Source organism: Telmatherina bonti (genome assembly GCF_933228915.1).
Source record: "Telmatherina bonti genome assembly, chromosome: 12".
NCBI classification, from domain to species: Eukaryota; Metazoa; Chordata; class Actinopteri; order Atheriniformes; family Telmatherinidae; genus Telmatherina; species Telmatherina bonti.
The window spans coordinates 34602170-34622075 of record NC_136610.1 but is presented as its reverse complement, the minus strand read 5'-3'; the positions used below and the strand labels follow the sequence as shown (position 1 = coordinate 34622075).

The window sequence follows — 19906 nt, the reverse complement described above, 5'->3', positions numbered from 1 at the left end:
GGACTTCTTTTATGCTGCAACTGAGAGTTCGGATCTCTCAGCTGATCTGGGTGAGAAAATAGTGGGAATAACTTCAGAGTTACTGCGTATTGGAGGGGACATGTCCCTACTGTCCTCACCCAATTCTAAACACATGCTGCCTCTGGTTTTTGGAAATCCTGAACCAAGTTTCCGTGCTGATGCGTTGTGTGTGGTCCAGCTATGCTACAGAAGTCCTTCTTTCATCCAAACCATCTGATCTAAACCTCGTCGCTGATCTCACTACATGAGGTGTGTCCCAGTATGTTGCCATCCAGGTGGGCTTTCGGCTGATGGAAGCTTGGAGCCAAATGAGAGGGTGAAGAAACTTTTGTCCACAGGGGTTGTGTCCCTAGTGGGGGTGGGTGGAGATATACGGCCCTGTGCAGACAAGGCTCTGCTAATTCTGTCGTGTGGGTGCGGGAAGTGCCGTCGTCGAGCCTTCCCACTGTTTTTAAGTGGATCTGTCCGTGGTAATGTGAGAAGACGGCAGGAAGCAAGTCGGATGCTACGATGTGAGAAAAGGTGGAGTCTGTAGCTCACCAGGACTCACACAACTTTTATCATTGACAAAAATCAATCTTCAATCAATCAAAGTTTATTTATGAAGCGCTTTTCCAACATAAAATATGTGACTCAAAGCGCTTTATAGTTTAAAATCAGACATAAAGGAAACAGTTTGCAGGTTGCAGACAGCGCCCACAAAGGAACCACCATTTAAAACATATAAAATGTATTAAGACACTAAATAAAAACCTAAAATATATGTATATTTTCATACATATAAAATGAAATATAGAAATAGAAATCTAGAAATGAGGCGATTCTCTGCCAGGTTGCAGGAAAATGTTTCTTCGGTCAGTGATAAAGGGGATACAAAAAGCTGCTGGATGTGGATTAATGTGTTGAACTCCTCTTCTTCCTCTCCTTTCTTGCAGTCAGAGATACGAGACGCTGCTGAAAGACATGGAGAAGAAATCTGACGAGCATCGAGAGGTTTTAACTAGTTTACAGCAGGAGTTCCAGAAAGCTCAAGGCCAGGCTGGAGGAAAAGTCTGATCACGTCCGTCTCCACACGTTCAGAGCCGATGCCGCGATGCAAACCTTCTCCGTGATTCTGCTTGTGTCCGCTCGTTCATTTACATTGTTACTCTGACTTTTCTCTGCTAATAAACATGTTTTTTTTCATGAAATGTCTCCAGTTTTACTTGCAGACCTAAGAGTCTGGGTTAAATTAGGAGGGTTGCCACTGGAGCAGATGCTGACCCCCCCCAAACATCACAAGCATGAACAACAGCACAGCCTTGCAGCATGTTAACATTCAGAAATGCACCAATTTATTATAAAAGGACTTAAACTATGTAAAAAGAAATGAATGTTGTGGTTACATGTGGACACTGGGAAATCCAACGCTCAACAACCAGTTCCAACACATGGCGGGACTTTAGTTGGAACAACGTCAGTCGCTTCTTTATAACACCCAAACAAAAGTCTAAATTCAGTACTACCTGTGGGGGAGAAACTCTCGTGGCAGATCACGGTCACATATTTTGGTCCTGCCCAGTCCAAGTAACCCAACTTCTGGTTGGAAGTAGTGAAAATAAACTAAAAACCACTGAGATATATTGTCAACTTTACATTCACATCAATGTATCTGGGTTGTATTACAGAGAAAACTGGTGCAGATGATGTTTATCTCCTGAAAGTTTTACTGGCATCTGCAAAAAAAAGGCCATAACATAAAGTTGGCTTCCACCACAAGCATCTTTATCTGCATGGTGGAGAACATTAAACTGACTTTTACGCTGCGACTTCAGGGTAAAACCTGGGAAAGAGACGTTGGAGAAAATGGCAGGAATTTACAAACTGTGGCAGTATCTCCTAATGTCCTGCTAAAAGTGTTGTCGTGATGTCTACAACCAAGGAGGATCAGTGTGGTGAACAAAGTGAAATATTTAGGCCATATAATTAGAAATGTGATGATGATGATGATGATGATGTCCACCAGCAGTGCCATAAACTGGCACAAGGAAATATTCTGGCTCGCAAGTTTAACATGTGTACAGTGGATGTGAAAACAGCCCTTTTTAGAGCATGTTGTATTTTATGGTGCAACAGTTGTAAAACTAAAATAAAAAAAGCTTCAGGTGGCATTTCATGATGCTTTTAGAATATTGTTTACTTCCAAGATGGACAAGTGCAAGTCAGATGCTTGTCTCAAATAATGATCCCACCTTTCATGCTGCGCTGAGGAATTTCATGTAAAGATTTATGTGTCGATTAAGAAAGTCAAAAATTGTGATGGTGATGACTGAGCCAAAATGAAGTGACACAAGGTGTTTCTCCTGTTTTTGGAAGCACTGGAATGAATGTTTGTCTTTACGGATGTTTTTATAATTAAGTGTGTGTATATATAGGCTATGTGTCGATACATGTGTTGTTGTTTTTTTTTGTTTTGTTTTGTTTTTTTAAATTAATTGCTGATATGGACCGATGTGTCTGGACTAAAGAATAAAGTAATGTATAAGACTTGCAATGATGGCTTGTATTATTGATTGTCATCGTTTGACCTCACAATGTTTTTGTTATTTAAAAATGTTCTTGAATAAATAGTTAAAAACAAAAAAGTACCAATCTCTCCGTCCTCTGCAGAGAAAATGGAGCCATTTGGCCAAATAAATAAGTTTTTAAAAAAAACAAAAACAAACAAACATGGTTTTTAAATGCTAAATAAAGTTTTTTTAAATAAGAGCTTAACTGGATTGTAAACATTTAATAGACCTACAGCCTGTTTTTAAAGCTATTTTCTCATTTCGGACATCTAGACGTCCAACTCTGCGTCATGACGCGTTTGTGCACGAGCCGGTAAATCTCGCGCACGTGTGGCAGCAGACCTATAACACCTGGAGGTGCGGTGTTGTTGCTACACCCCCCCTTTACAGGCCTCCCTGGGGGTTTGGGGGGTCTGTAAAGGTGGTCGACACGTGGCCATTGATCGCTCCATTTGGACAAGACTCTTCCGTAGTTTATCTAATCTGTGATACATTCACTTAGCAGGGTTGTGGCCTGCTTGGCTATTTTATAAAGCAGTTTTTTAAGTGTTTAATCATCATACAAATTTAACAAAAATAAATGTTTTATTTTGAGCTTTCTGTATTTAATAAAATAAAATATCTGGTTTTAATCAATGGAACTCGAGCAAACATTGTGGGAAGTGAACTGGTTTACTGAAGAGGCCAAAAGGTGTTTCATCACTTTGCTCCATTATATTCACGCTGGTGTGGAAACAGCCAACACCTGCAAAAGCAGCTGGTGTTAGAATAAGTTTAGATCACTTTACATCAGTGGTTCCCAACATATTTTCTTTGAGGACCCCCATAATGCAGCTACCAAGAAGCTGTGGACCCCCACCCTGATCTGAAACCATGCCTGGCTTTATGCTTTCATTAGCAAGCTTTCTATTCTATTCTATTCTATTCTACAGTCATTTAGCAGAGGTTTTTATCCAAAGCATAATGCAGAGTTCTTCCCTGTCCTATGATGAAATCAATGTAGTCTGGTTTTTTTTTTTTTTTTTTTTAATGGATATGAGTCTTGTGCACCGTGTTGTTTCGCAAACATGTCTTATTAATAAAACTGTGCTGGAAAATCAAAGTTTTGTTTTGTTTTTTTTTTAGATATAAACCTCACTGAATCACTCATAACATGTACAAAAACTGATTGAACGCAAAAGATACTCTTTTTTTTAAAACTAAGAACATATGTTTTAAATGTCTGGATAACAGATTTTAAAGACATCTTTTTTTCCCTGTGTCAAGTGTTGGTTTATTTATTTTTCTTAAAAAATTGGGCTCCTAAAACAGCAGTCAATTGTGAATGAAATGTCTAAAAAATTATTTTGAATAAGCCCCTAAACTTTTCACCTTGACTCATCTCTCTGTTGACATCTCCAGACTTTTAACAACAAGCTGTGTACAGTCAAAGCCTTGTGGACCCCTGTGGTGTTTGGGGCCCCCTTGGGGGCTAATTGGACTTTAAATGATTTGCTCTTTAGTCTCGAGATACATTCAGGCAAACTTATTGTGTCTTGAGATAAATAATAATAGAATAAATAGTGAGTTAAAGATAATCTCTGCATTTATTTTCCTTCTTCTGTTTTTATCTGTGTGGAGGTGGATGCTCCTCTACTGACGGCCCGAACTGGTTCCAGCTTTAAATGATTTACTTAGTCCTGTGTGGGCTTTTTTTAATGAGTGGGGGGGTTAAAGCTTAAATCCAGACAAAAGAGCCTCCTGTCCTGTCCAGGGGTCAACCCAGCAAGACTAACACCCCCTTTGACACAGAATGGCTTCAAACAACCTTTGGAGGTTTTCATGTTTCCTGAAAGACCAACCAAGAGGCCAATATATGTTGATCTGTGCATGCTGGGAGAGATCCAGTTAAACCATACGCCTCTGTATGGGGTCAGTGTTTTTGAGCACAACCCCATCTGGAAATGAATATTTCAACAATTCAGTTCAGCTATGTGAAGCAGACAACTAGATGTACTGAGGACTTTGCTTGATCCGACTCTGACTGCATGAAAGACGTGCAGGATAAAAAAATATCAACTGCTCCTGCTGTTGTTGCAGCTTTCACATGTAAAGATGCACACGTGTTGTGTTTCCTGCACTTTCCTGCACCTTGCACACAACGAACAGACAGCGTGTGATGTTTAGCCCAAACGGACGACGCATTAGCATGTGTCAGTGCGCCGCCAGGTGGTTTTATAAAAATAAAAATGATCTGATCGCTGAGAGGCCCTGAGATCGACCGGCAACCTGTTCAGTGTTTTCCCAGTCTCTCTTACTGGGAAAGATTCCAGCTTTCCTGAAATAAAACACAAAATGGATATATGGATGATCTTTAACACTTTATCAGGCAAATTACTCTTTTTACCACTTTGTTTTCTTTCATTTTCAACATACAACAAAAAATATGTAACAGAATGGAGGTCTTGGTACCAGAAGTACAATTTTAGGTAAAAATGTCTCATTTTAAGGTTTTTCATTGAGTGCCCTTAAAATAAAACCCCATATTAATTACCAATGACCTGCCATTTTTAATAATAACAATAATTTAACAAAAATTGGAGCCAAAATGTGGAAGCAATGTGTGAAAACTCTACTGTTGTCGTGGAACTGACTGGTTTGTAACTCACATCGTGGTTAATGATCATTAAAACAAATATCAGTGTAAACCTGGTTGTTTGGCTGTAATGACACAGTATATCAGCAGAAACACCTCACTGTCAGGCACGGCGGTAGAGGGGAGGTGATAGGGGCCTGGATGCCTTGCAGACTTTCAGTCGAGCATGAACTCTGGGATTTTTCCCAGTCAGATGTGATGCAATGTGTTTGGCAGCTTTAATGTGCCTGAAACTGGGTCATGCACAACAACGATCCCCTAAACAGCTGCAGATCTACAAATAAAATCCTGAAAATTAAAAGAATGGAGGTGTTTCAGTGATCCTGTCTCTGTTCAGACATCAAGCTGATTGTTGTGGTGAAGCTGTTAATAAGTGGTGTAAACAAACAAACCACGGTGAAATGAAGAAAAAAGAGCTAAATTTCTCCACAGTGTGAGACTGAAAATGTTTTGGAGAAAAGTCATCACTGCTGAGGGTTTTTTTTCATTTTTCTCCTGATGAGTAAAACACAGAATTGTAAGGTAATTTATTTCTTGTTAACTGTATTTTATCCTGTTCAGGCTGCTGTGGTCATGTTATATTAACAGTTGTTATGGCTATATTATAACAGACTAAATCAGTTCTGCAATGAAAACATTTATTATGTAAAATTAAAAGCAGCACAAACATCTTGACTGTTTAGAGTACAAATAGTAAATTTATTAAGATGAAATTTATCAGTAATTTCACTGATTAAATTATTAAAATGAAATGTTCCTATAGGAAAATAGTTTTTTTTTTTTTTTTAAATTGAAAAAGGAAAAAAGCTCAAAATTATACTGAAAATTGTTTTGTCTAAATGTGTAAATGATCCAAAGAAAAACAGATAATATGTATATTAAAAGCTGGAATTAGAAATGGCAGCTTTTTTATTGTTTGTGTGAAAACACCATGTTTGGGTTCATCCTCGTCGCTTTCAGACATCAGTTTCATTGAAAACCTTCCTTCACCTTCATCTTCTGCCGCTTATCCGGGGTCGGGTTGCGGGGGCAGCAGCCAGAAGCAGGGAAGCCCAGACTTCCCTCTCCCCAGCCACATTTGCCAACTCTGCGGGGGGGATCCCGAGGCGTTCCCAGGCCAGCAGAGAGATATAATCCCTCCAGCGTGTCCTGGGTCTTCCCTGGGGTCTCCTCCCAGAGGGACGTGCCTGGAACACCTCACCAGGGAGGTCCAGGAGGCATCCTGACCAGATGCCCGAGCCACCTCAACTGGTTCCTCTCGATGCGGAGGAGCAGCGGCTCTACTCTTAGCCCCTCCCGGATGACCGAGCTCCTCACCCTATCTCTAAGGGAGAGCCCGGCCACCCTGCGGAGGAAACCCATTTCAGCCGCCTGTATACGAGATCTCGTTCTTTCGGTCACGACCCACAGCTCATGACCATAGGTGAGGGTAGGAATGTAGATCGACTGGTAAATCGAGAGCTTCACCTTCTGGCTCAGCTCCTTCTTCACCACGACAGACCGGTGCAGAGCCCGCAATACTGCAGACGCCGCACCGATCCATCTGTGGATCTTGCGCTCCATCCTTCCCTCACTCGTGAACAAGACCCTGAGATATTTAAACTCCTCCACTTGAGGAAGGACCTCACTCCCGACCCGGAGAGGGCAAACCATCCTATTCCGGCTGAGGACCATGGTCTCAGATTTGGAGGTGCTGATTCTCATCCCAGCCGCTTCACACTCGGCCGCGAATCACTCAAGCGAGAGCTGGAGATCATGACCAGATGAAGCCAACAGGACCACGTCATCTGCAAAAAGCAGGGACCCAATCCTGGGGTCACCAAGGATTGGGTCACCTCGGCTGCGCGTAGAAATTCTGTCCATATAAGTTATGAACAGAATCGGTGATAAAGGGCAGCCTTGGCGGAGTCCAACCCTCACTGGAAACGAATCCGACTTACTACCGGCAATGTGAACCAAGCTCTGACACCTGTTGTACAGGGACCAGACAGCCCGTACAAGGGGGTCCGGTACCCCATACTCCCGGAGTACCCCCCACAGGAGCCCCCGGGGGACACGGTTGAATGCCTTCTCCAGGTCCACAAAACACATGTAGACTGGTTGGGCAAACTCCCATGCCCCCTCCAGGACCCCAAAGAGGGTATAGAGCTGGTCCACTGTTCCACGACCAGGACAAAAACCACACTGCTCCTCCTCAATCCGGGATTCGACTATCCGGCGGACCCTCCTCTCCAGGACCCCTGAATAGACCTTACCAGGGAGGCTGAGGAGTGCGATTCCCCTGTAATTGGAACACACCCTCCGGTCCCCCTTCTTAAATAGGGGGACCACCACCCCAGTCTGCCAATCCAGCGGTACTGCCCCTGATGTCCACACGATGCTGCAGAAGCGTGTCAGCCAGGACAGCCCCACAGCATCCAGAGCCTTAAGGAACTCTGGGCGGATCTCATCCACCCTCGGGGCCTTGCCGCCAAGGAGCTTTTTGACCACCTCAGCGACTTCAGCCCCAGAGATAGGAGAGTCCACCCCTGAGTCCACCAGCTCTGCTTCCTCATTGGAAGACGTGTTGGTAGGATTGAGGAGGTCTTCGAAGTATTCCTTCCACCGACCCACTACGTCCCGAGTTGAGGTCAGCAGCTCCCCACCTCCACTGTACACAGTATTGATGGAGCACTGCTTCCCCCTCCTGAGCCGCCGACTGGTAGACCAGAATCCGTCTGGAAGTCTTTCTCCATGGCCTCGCCGAACTCCTCCCATGCCCGAGTTTTTGCCTCGGCAACAGCCGAAGCTGCATGCCGCTTAGCCTGTCGGTACCCATCAGCTGCCTCCAGAGTCCCACAGGCCAAAAAGGCCCGATAGGACTCCTTCTTCAGCTTGACGGCATCCCTCACTGCTGGTGTCCACCAACGAGTCCTTTGATTACCGCCACGACAGGCACCAACGACCTTACAGCCACAGCTCCGGCTGGCCGCCTCAGCAATAGAGGCACGGAACACAGCCCATTCAGACTCAATGTCCCCCGCCTCACCCGGGACATGTTCGAAGCTCTGCTGAAGGTGGGAGTTGAAGCTCGCTCTGACAGGGGACTCAGCCAGACGTTCCCAGCAGACCCTCACAACACGTTTGGGCCTGCCAGATCTGACCAGCTTCCTCCCCCACCATCTGAGCCAACTCACCACCAGGTGGTGATCAGTTGACAGCTCCGCCCCCCTCTTCACCCGAGTGTCCAAGGCATGTGGCCGCAGGTCCGACGATACAACTACAAAATCGATCATCGAACTGCGGCCCAGGGAATCCTGATGCCAGGTGTACATATGGACACTCTTATGTTGGAACATGGTGTTCGTTATAGACAATTCATGACGAGCACAGAAGTCCAATAACAAAACACCATTTGGGTTCAGAGGGGGGGGACCATGCCTCCCAATCACTCCCCTCCAGGTCTCACTGTCATTGCCCACGTGAGCATTGAAGTCCGCCAGCAGAACAATGGAGTTCCCAGAAGGAGCACCCTCCAGCACTCCCTCCAAGGACCCCAGAAAGGGTGGGTACTCTGAACTGTTGTTCGGCGCATAAGCACAGACAACAGTCAGGACCCGTCCCCCCACCCGGAGGCGGAGGGAAACTACCCTTTCATCCACCGGGGTAAACCCCAACGTGCAGGCACCAAGCTGGGGGCTGATGAGAATGCCCACACCTGCTCGGCGCCTCTCACCATGAGCAACTCCAGAGTGGAAGAAGGTCCAGCCCCTCTCGAGGGTACTGGTTCCAGAGCCCAAGCCATGCGTCGAGGTGAGTCCAACTATATCTAGTCGGAACCGCTCAACCTCGCACACAAGCTCAGGCTCCTTCCCCACCAAAGAGGTGACGTTCCACGTCCCTAGAGCTAGCTTCTGCAGCCGGGGATCGGACTGCCAGGGTCCCCGCCCCTTGCTGCCGCCCAGCTCACATTGCACCCGACCCCTACGGCTCCTCCCGCAGATGGTGAGCCCACGGGAGGTGGGGTCCATGTAACCCTTTCGGGCTGAGCCCGACCGGGCCCCATGGGCGAAGGCCCAGGCACCAGACGCTCGCTCACATACCCCACCTCCAGGCCTGGCTCCAGAGGGGGGTCCCGGTAACCTGCGTCCGGGCAAGGGAACATTTCTGCCAGAGTTTGTGTTCATCATAGGGGTCTTGTGAGCCGTACTTGGTCTGGTCCCTCCCTTAGACACCTGTTTGCCATGGGTGACCCTACCAGGGGCATAAAGCCCCCGAAAACATAGCTGCTAGGATCTTTGGGACACACAAACCCCTCCACCATGATAAGGTGACGGCTCAGGGAGCCTTGTTTGTAAGTAAGGACAAAACTATTTTTCCAAACAAAACATAATAATAACTTAACAGATTAATATATTTTCCTTAAAATATGATTTGGGTAATTGGAAGATTTTTCATGATGGATAGATAAAAGATTGATCGACTTTGATGGATTATTAGTTTTATTGCAGCATGAATCATTAAGGACAAAAATGTCCATTTACAAAAATAAAAACAGTAAATGTCTTATTTATTTACCTTTTTATGTGAAATCTTTTGTTCAACATCAGTTCTGATTCAAAATAATTACAGAATAACCATTATTGTTTGGTTTTGTTTGCAATGTCTGATAAAATTTACTTTTTTTTTTATGAAAACGCACAAAAGACAAATGTTTTGATTTGATAACATTTAAAAAATATCACAATGCAACCTGTGAAATTAGCATTTAAACTCCCCGAAACTCGACACTGCTTAAAACTCATCAGTTTAAATTTGTTTGGCTTCATAAATAACAGCAACCCCAGATAATCATTCTGGCATTTAAAGGATTAAATCTTTGAAAAGTAAACAGAGAAAATATTTATCTGTAAAGATTCTTTGGAGCTGAAGAACAAGAATTAGTTTACATCGATCAAAAAGAAACCAAAGTTAAACAATATTTTATATGCAAAAAGTAAATGCACAGAGGTTCCCATTCCATATTAATTTATCTATAAAATACATGAGTTTCCCGACGGCACTGTGGACTCATCCGGAAAATTCTTTGGATGCTCTTTGTTTACCTCTGAACACATGCGAATGACCGCAATCGTTTTCAGTTCTACATATGAAAAACTACTCTGAGCATCGCAGACCCAACAAGCACTTTATCAACATTTCAATAGGTGTCATAAATGTTGTCCAGCCTGGATGGAGTATGTGTTAAGTATCCTGCAGACGGTTCTTCTTTCTCTGCAAGTGCAGCAATTAAAACTGCAAGGACACAACACTCACTGAGCAAATAGGCCACTCTCAGCCTCGGGAGTGGGTCAGGAAATGTGCTTTTATTGAAAACAGAGACTGAGAACTCTTAAAAAGAGAGAAAAAAGCTTTTTAAAAAATAAAAAGCTTATATTTACACTCAACCTAACAAAAAAAAAGTCTAATTTGATTGGAAATATCTTCTCCCTGATAGGTGTCCTGACTTTACAGAGGAATTCAGGTTGTGCAATTTCAGACAGACATTTACAGTTTTATGGTATGTACAGATGGCAGCGTCTCAGAGTGTCTGTCACTGAGGCCAGGGTCTCCACACGGGGTCGACGATGTGCGTCGAGGCCGCTGAGGTGGAGAGGAGCTTGGTGTTGCCGTGGACGACAGGCTGCTCTGAGATGTGATGCTGAGGAGACAGAGCAGCTGAGTCACCAGCTGGAGCGGCCATCAGTGACCTGTGGACGTGCCCGGCAGAAGTGGGCAACATCTTGGGTTCAGCGAGGGCAAAGGAGGCCTTGACTGTCCCATCGCCTGCTTGCTCCAACTCCTGGCTCTTGGTGGCGATGAACTGGCTCACCCTCAGCAGACAGGACCTCATGCCGTCTCTGTAGCTGTGCTGGACCGGGCAGGTCTGCCTCTGCTCCTTGGGCAGGATCTTCCCTGCGGCTTGGTGACCCTTCTCCACCTCCTTCTCTGCCTTCAGGAATTCCACAACACTCTCTAGGATCTCTGCTTTCTCCACCTTTGGATTCCTTAGTTTCTACGTCGAGAAAACATAAAAAACAAAACCATAACTAGAAGTATGAAAATAAAAAGTCAACACCCTGTTGTCTCTGTCAGTCATATCAAAATATTAAACGTTAACAGCCCAATCTTTTCACTTTGCTGTCATAAAAAACCAAATAAAAAAAGAAACAGACACAGCTGCTTTATTTATTTCATTTTTAAAAAAGTAAACATTTTTTCTTAAAGGTTTTACTAGGTTTCTTTAAAAAAAAACAAAAAAACTATGTACACTTTTTTTTAAATTAAGTTTTCTAAAGATTATTACGTGGGTCAGTTTTTCCAAAGTGTAATCATGAAGAAACAACAACAAAGAAATGAAACAGTATATTACGAGGGGAATCAACCAGGGATGTAGTTGTAAAGTTTTCACAGATGGAAGGTTTTAGTGTGTGCCATGAGGAATACGCCACGATGACGCACGCGGACGTACCTCATTCCGCGTGTTTTCCAGCATCAGAAGTCGCAAAGTCTCCAAACTGCTGTTGATGCGCTCCCTTCTGCGTTTCTCCATGAGAGGCTTACAAACCTTTAGGACATGAAATGGCAAAAAAAAAAACAAAAACAAAAAAAACTTGTCTTACAACCTGAAATAAAATATTGAACGTATTTTTTCCTCTTTGGAAAGACAGCTTACCCTTCTCGACTTCTTTCTGGTCGATTCTGGTGATGATAAAGCCTTCATGGCTTCAGCTAACTCGTGGCTCTGCTGGTATTCAGGGACCAAGCTGAATGAACGGGGCATGTTTGTGCCCTCTTTGCAACTTGTTGATGTGTCCACGTTGCGCGCAGCCACGCCTTGCTGGACACACTTCTGCTCCATCAGGGGAATGGAGACCAAAAACCAAACCAAAACTAAGCAAAAAACGCATTTAATGGGATCAATTTTACTGTAGAAAACCGTGTTATTTAGACTATGGTTTGTATTTATTATAAAAAATGGAAACAATTGGTTAAAATAAGGAAGTGTCGTGGGCTAAATCCAAAGAGTCAATAATTTGTTGCAGTGTGGCAGAACAATCCAAAAACCTATTTTATAATATAAATCTGATCCAATCCAACTATTTTCTGCAGGATGATAAAATAGCAAACCGGTGTTGGTTGTTTCCTCTGCTCCACACCCTCACATTCCCCAAACTGGTTCTATTGGAGCCAAATTCACTCGTATTGTGTGAATGAATTGCGCAACCACTTCAAGACTCCCGACTGGGCCCTCTGTGCAGAAAACCACATGTTCTCACCAGACTATCACAGATGCATCAGCAGAGGATGTGGGTGAGGCTAACTGGGCTTTGAGTCTGGGTTAAGCTCTTTGCACACTGCATTTCAGGCTGCCCTGATCCCTGTAATAGGCTGAAGTGTGGGGATAACACCGGGATGATCGGATCATGGACACCCCGTGGAGATTAAGTGGCTTTTCAGAGGCAATGATACTTCCGTTTGAAATTAAAGAGGGCGATTAGTGACGGCCCAGAGATCACCGCTGGTTGCCATGGCAGCGAGGAGGGGATGGCTTCAATGAAATCATGAAATTGTTGCCGGGAATATGTTTAATATGTCGGGACAATTTACAGATAATCCCTGCATCCCTGCTGAGTGTGTGTGTGTAGAATAGAAGTGTTGAAGCCACGTGGACCCGCCTTGTAAATAAACCTCACAATGTCTGGTCTTCTCTGTTGGCATGGAAACGGAGAGGTTACTTCTAATATCGCGACTCCTCGTGCGTGTCAGCGACTCTGGGACAAAAGCAGTTTCTAGAAAGAACCCAAAGCTTTGGGGACGTGTTGGTTGACTTTAAAGGAGAGCGCGTGTGAGGACCTGAAGGCAGCGCACGCTTCACACTCAGGTGTAACATCCAGGCGTCATCACGCACGCTCCAGCACGCAGGAGCGCGAGCCTCTTCCTTTTCCTCTGCACAGCTGTTACTCTGAGCTCAACTAAGGGTTTTGTGTTTTTCTTTTATTTTAAAACCAAGACAAAATAAAACAATATGTATATTTGAATGTCATTAAATGAAATTAAGCCTGTTTCATTAAGACGCTCTCTTTCGATTCAAGGTGCTGATTTGTCACACATCATAAAAAGTCCCAGTTTCTCACCTTGTTTCTGTTCCCACGAGTGGAACGAGAAGTTTCCCATGGTCTCACTTCTCCGCTGCATCCTTCAGGAAGTGTTAGAAGAAACCAGAAGGAGCTCAGGCTGCTGAAAAGACAAAATCCTGACGTGTCTGTGGCTGGGGACACGTCGCCCTCTGAGTCTCAAGCAAAAACATAAAGGTTTCTAAACCAGGGTCAGTCGTTTCACAACCCAAACTGTTGCAACTCCACTAGAGAAGCCAAAAGTGGTTAAAATTCCTACATTTTAAAGCCTCCATAAACGTTACATAGTTGTATTTTTGGCTGAAGGTAAGATGCTCGCGCTGAGTGAAACATAAGCAAGACTGGACAGTACAGTTACAAGCTTAATCTTTATTATTTTATTTTATTTAAAAAAAAAAAAAAAGAAAAAAAAAGCATGAAGTTTTGCGCAAATAAACCTGGTTGTGACGTTTGCGTAAAATCTCATATTGTCTCGCGAGAAGATGAAAATAGACGCCTTATTTCGGATGGAGGCACCACATGGTTGCAGGTTCGTTTCCTTAAACTATTCTGCACAAAACACACAGTGACAATCACTGTCATCTGTGGACAAACGTAGCATTTACTGCTGCGATGACCAGGTTTTATTCTGACTTAGAGGTGAGATAATAAACCCATTCTCTTCCCAGTGTCGTCACTAACACCTGCCAACCAATCAGAGGCCTTTCAGAGGCCCTCTTATAAGAACCCAGAGACAGAAGGAGGCTTAACTTCTGCAGAAGTTTGGACCAAACGCAGCAAAATGACCAGGAAACTACGAGAACAACCTCTGGATGAAAGCAAGAGTAGGAAAAGGGTAGGAGCATCTTCACATCTGTTAACCAGGGACACATTTTTAGTGTTGATTAATTCTTTTAAATGAAATATTAATAGATCACTGCAATGCTTTTATCGCCCAGATCACTTAGAAGCCAGCTCTTGTGTTGCAAAGCTGAGCTCATCATGCAGACTTGTTCAAAGGACCGTCTGACCTTCTAAGAAAAGAGTTTGGGACCAAATTTAATTCATTATTTGTACATCTGTAAAGGCGTCAACCTGGCTACCCAAAACCTCTAGTGAATGATTTAACAAGGGGAATAATGTGTAATTTGTTGCATATAAATAAGTTTAGTCACACTAATTTGCCTCTTTAGATCCTAAAGCCAGTTGTGGAAAAGAAGCGAAGAGATCGAATAAATCAAAGTCTTGCCGAGCTGCGAAGTTTGCTGTTGAACTCAACGTCTGATCCAGTGAGTCCAGCTGAAACCGTGACGTACTAACACCATCTGCATGTGAAACCATGACGTATTAACCCTACCTGCATGTGTTAAGGTGGTAACCGTGATGATGAATTTATCTCTTCCTCCTTTCGACTCGTCTTCAAAGCGTCTGCAGAATCCTAAAATAGAGAAAGCCGAGATTCTGGACTTTGCTGTGGAGTATCTTAAGAAGTGGACAGATAGGAAGTACATGAGTGATGGTCAGTCAAGCAAAAGAGTTTTTATTGCTGAAGTTTTAAGAACCAAAAACTGGATAATGAAAAGCCCCCACCCCACCCTTTTGTTTCTGTCCTACACGTTTGTGCCGTTTAACCTCTGCAGACTCCACCAGTCGAATGAGGACTCCCGTGGTGCAGCTCGGTCCAGCAGAGCCCGGGGTTCCTCCGCTCCTCGGCGTGGAGAGCGCAGGTTTCCAGCAGTGTGTGTCCCAGCTCGCCGGCTACCTGCACAAGATCACGCCGATGCAGAGAACGTGTCTAATGGAGGGGCTGAAGCATCACTTGGAGAGCTGGACGTCAAAGCCGGACAACGTGACCGAGACGTGCAACGCTGCGTCTGCAGAGAGAGCATCCGACAGCAGAGAAGGGTCGCCCTGGTTACTTTTCCCATCTCATTCCCCCCTCCAGCCTCTGTCTTGCTCCACACCATGCCACGACTATCTGTCTCCCCCTTCGTCCCCCTGGATCTCCCCTCCCTTCCCCACATATGCCACCTCTCCTCCTTTCCCGTCTTTCCCCTGCCACTTCTCCTTCCCCCCCAGTCTGTCGCCTCCATCCTCTAACACCTCCTTCTTTAACGTCTCACCAACACTTCCTCACACCAACCCTCTTGGCCTTCATGTCCCCCCTCTCACATCACTAGCACCCCCCTCAAACCTTGCACACAGGGGGGAGTCAGCTCCAAACTCCCCCTCGGCCACATGGAGGCCCTGGCTTTGATGGGAAGTAGAAGCCGATGAGGACATCTACTGACATTTGTCTGAAATTGACTGTAAAGTGTATTTATGATTAAAATGACCCATATTTTGTATTTCTCTTGTAAATAAATGCACCATGAAGTTGATGCTAATAACTTCTGCTTGTTAGTTTGTCTACTGGTGGAGTATCTACATTCAGCCTCACATAACTTTATATTCAGATTTTTAATCTTTATTCTCCTGTAAAAATATGTCAAATAAAACTTTAATCACATTTATAATCATGGTGACTATTTTCTGAAATGATGAAACGTTAATCTCAGCCTTTATAATGCTGATAAGATACAGTTGTGCTCATATGTACACTGCAAAAACTCAGCCTTAAAAAACAAGAAAAAAAATATACAAAATTGTTGCTTAAAATAAGATCAACTATCTCCCAACAGAACAAGAAAATTTGGCTTGTCAAGACTTCTAAAAAACAAGTAAAAATACTCTTAAAACAAGAGGAATTCTCTGGCATAAAAACTAAGAATCTTACCTTTAAAAAAAATAAGCATATGTGTACTCAATTTAAGATTTTTAATCTTAGATTTCAGTTTTTGCTGTGTATTCATCCCCTCTCATTACAGAAAAGGCTGAATTTACAACAGTCACTCAAATAACTGGAGACTTAAAAAAAGAAACAATAACTAAAAATTTGCAAAAATATAATTTAGTAATATAAGACACTGTTTTTTCATTTAAGTGAGTTGAAGAAAAAACAAACAAACAAACAAACAAATGTGTCCTGGACAAATTAGAGCACTTTTCTGTTGAACAGTGGGACAAAATACCTGTCAACAGGTGCAGAAGTCTGACTGAGAGGAACAGAAAACACCTGACTGGAGCGGAAACATTAAAGGATTGTTACACTAAATATTAGTTTATGAGTGATGTAATATGTAATAAATTATCTTATTTGTTTGCTTTTTAAAAAAATATTTCTATTGAACCAGAATTAGAAAATACTGTCATGATTTTCATAAGTTTTTTATTTATTATTACTTTAGTCAATTTCATCTTATTTTACAGGCAGCTGTTTTTTCCTTCTTTAAGGAAAGGGGATGAATAAATATGAGCACAACTGTACGATTGGTCAGCTGAACACTTAATCAGCCAATCAGATGGAAGCAACTCGGTGAAGAAGACCTGCTGAAGTTCAAACTAAGCGTCTGAATGACAAAGAAAGGAGGTTTAAGAGACTTTGAACGCAGCATGTTGTTGGTCTGAGTGGGATTTTCACACAGAGAAAGTCTGAAGAAGAGAAAATATACAGAAGTCAGAGGAGAATGGACAGACTGGTTGGATGATAGAAAAACAGGAAGTCAGATGATCAAATAGAGTTACTTCAGAAAACTGGTTACAGACAGGAAAGATTTAAGGAAAGAAGAACTGGGAGTAACATACAATAAAACTGAACATGATTCCCAGACTACATGGACAACAGAAAAGTTACCACAGTCTGTTAATAAATGCTGATTTCATCATCTGGTCAAAGCAAATTTTATTTATAAAGCACCTTTCATACAGAAGTACCACATATTGCTTTATAAAAACAATGTTACATACTAAGAAGAACATAAAATAACATTTAAAGCACAGAGGCTGATGAACAGAATGATGATTCTCTAACCAAAAGCTTATAAAGCAACATTTCATTCCCAACAGAAGGCAGGAGTCGAGTGACGAAAGTCAAACTTTATTATTTCATGAAAAACTCAACAAGTTTCAACAAAAAGGGCTGGAAATGTAAATAGTACTAAAGAAGAAAGGCAGCTGATTAAGCTTAGGGCAAGAAGGTCAATAGCATGACTGTGTTAAAAAAGAGCACCTTAAAGAGGCCGAGTCTCTCAGGGGAAAAGATGGACAAACTTTCAGTAATCTGTGAAAAAAAAACCCCCAAAAAACTAAAAGTTTTCTTTAATGTAAAATTGCAAAGACTTTGAATATTACACCATCTACCCTAAATTATATAATCAAAAGAGTTATGAATATGAAGAAGTCCCTGTATGCACGGGGGAATGGCTGAAAACCAATATTAGATGACTGTCATCTTCGGGGCTTTGGTCGCCGCTGCACTAAAACAGGCACAATTTGTACATTTTATCTCTATTTTAAAGTTTATAAGTTCTGTAAAACATTACATTCTTATGTTATTTGCATTTTACAGTGTCCCCGTTTCCTAAAGAATTGAGGTTACAAAAATATTTTTAATAAAATAAAATAAATAAATAATAAAAAACAGGATATAATAAAATAAAATAAAATAAAATAAAATAAAATAAAAATAAAAATATTTTTAAATGTGGCCCTGTAATGGACTGGTGAGCTGTCCAGGGTGTGTGCCCCCCCCCCCCCCCCGCCCTAAGATTGCTGGGATAAGTTCCAGCTTCCCCTTAATCAGACGGTTAGGGTAATGAATGAAGAATATTTTTAAATGCATATAAAGACGTAGGTATGAGTGGTGGCCTCTGGTTACAGAGGTGGGCCTGGGTCTGGAGGACCTGGGTTCAAAGTCCCAGAATTCCCAGAAGGCGTGAACTGCTGTGGGCCCCTGATAAAGACCTTAAATGCCTCTTTTATGCTGAAAAAAATATGCATTTTAATCACAACATAAACAAAAACTATGAGATATTTTTGCTCAACCTAACAGAAAATACATCACTTTATCCAACAGGAAGTTTTTAGTTCAATATGCTCTTCGTTTCATTTCACAATTTTCATGTTTACAGCCGTTGTGGGTTCTGTGATGGACTGGCAACCTGTCTAGCGTGTACCCGCCTCTCTCCCAGTGATTGCTGGGATAGATTCCAGCTTCCCAACTGGACCAAGCAGTTAGGAAAGTGACGAACTAAGTGAGTAACTAAGTGACTGTAGAACTCACAGGTGATGTGAAATAATGCCTCTCAGAGATGTGCTCCTGTGTTATGTCCCTTTTTTTCTTTAATTTCATTGTGATCTTTAAAAAATCCTTATTATATTTTCCTATCAATTCAATCCTTATTGTCATACTGCATATCCACAATGACAACAGAGTTTCTTTTCATGCAGATATGACGAGAAGTCTTGCGGTGTTGAGGATAATAAGTGGATCCACTCAACAATTCCTCATTTCCAGCATCAAAATGCTGAAGTTCTGTAGGTTTTAAGTCCACAAGAAGCAACATTATTTTATTTGATACCATTTTGTTCTGAATGATTGACCTCATGCGATGAGTCTGTCAGATTCATACCTGCAGGTCTGCAGTGTGGTCAACAGAGGGCAGCATTGACACAGCACGAGCCCCAGAAGCAGCTGGAACATCATGATTCCTCCCTGATCACAGTGAGAGTTGTGAAAATGAGGCAGTGATTTGGACTAAATGGATGATGTCATTGAGCTTTTCCATCACCAATGAGCCCCGAATGCTCGATCGTCATTCGTCTCTCCTCTGCCTCTCACTGCTCACCTCCTGCTGATTAAATCTCCATTACGAGCTCTGAATATTTTCAAGCACCAAAAGATTTGGCCTGAGAAAACAGAACTTATCACATGATAGAACATGTCTTGGGGTAACTATTTTTCCCCCCTCTCGCCTCTTTTCAGCAGAGAAACTTTCTCTGAGCTTTGAGGTGGGACCATTGTTCTCTGTCAGAGAAATAAAGGGGTTTGCTCATCACAGGGAGCTTGACTCTCCACACTCAGCCTCTGCTGCCTGTTGTGATCATCCTGCACAGACTCATGAAAGCAGAGAAGGTCGTTCACGCCGAAGAGGGCGATTTCTGCGGCGCGGCACATAATTAATAGGGAAAGAAATCACATCTTGGAGTGACCTGACAGTGGATGAAAACTCCTTGGCATTTGCTCAGGACAAGCTGATTAGAGCTGATCCTGTTACCCTACATAATCACTGTTTTTTGTATGCCAACGTGCATTCCTGATTTAAACATGTCAGGCTGGGAAGATGTCTGGTATTTGTCACGGCTTTCTGAGCCTGAATTCCTGCATGTTGCAGCAGACAGGACCGCTGTCAACTGCTTTCATCACACATCTATAGTCTTGTACATCTTGGAAGTATTTGTAGTAAACGTACATGTTTACTGCTCCGTCTTGTACATCTTGGAAGTATTTGTAGTAAACGTACATGTTTACTGCTCCGTCTTGTACATCTTGGAAGTATTTGTAGTAAACGTACATGTTTACTGCTCCGTCTTGTACATCTTGGAAGTATATGTAGTAAACGTACATGTTTACTGCTCCGTCTTGTACATCTTGGAAGTATTTGTAGTAAACGTACATGTTTACTGCT

General features: G+C 42.8%; 3 protein-coding genes across 3 annotated transcripts in view; 2 read left to right on the top strand and 1 right to left on the bottom strand.

Annotated features, from left to right (window-relative positions):
* The window catches only part of pfdn6 (prefoldin subunit 6), a 2737-nt gene extending 1550 nt beyond the window's left edge, over positions 1-1187 (top strand). The window contains exon 4 of the mRNA XM_079249498.1: positions 957-1187. Coding sequence (XP_079105624.1) covers positions 957-1077 — 121 coding nt within the window. The 3' untranslated portion in view covers positions 1078-1187. The remainder of the gene's footprint in view (positions 1-956) is intronic.
* Positions 1188-10777: 9590 nt separating this feature from the next.
* On the bottom strand, positions 10778-12085 carry her5 (hairy-related 5; the record flags this gene model as incomplete). The annotated part of the gene is made up of 3 exons (XM_079250201.1): positions 10778-11239; positions 11696-11791; positions 11900-12085. The coding sequence occupies 3 exons, from the start codon at positions 12083-12085 to the stop codon at positions 10778-10780; spliced, it is 744 nt and encodes a 247-aa protein (XP_079106327.1).
* A 2057-nt stretch (positions 12086-14142) lies between these two features.
* Positions 14143-15597, top strand: her11 (hairy-related 11; the record flags this gene model as incomplete). The annotated part of the gene is made up of 4 exons (XM_079250200.1): positions 14143-14196; positions 14534-14629; positions 14766-14859; positions 14981-15597. 4 exons carry the CDS (start codon positions 14143-14145, stop codon positions 15595-15597), a joined length of 861 nt encoding a protein of 286 aa, XP_079106326.1.
* Between the last annotated feature and the right edge of the window lie 4309 nt (positions 15598-19906).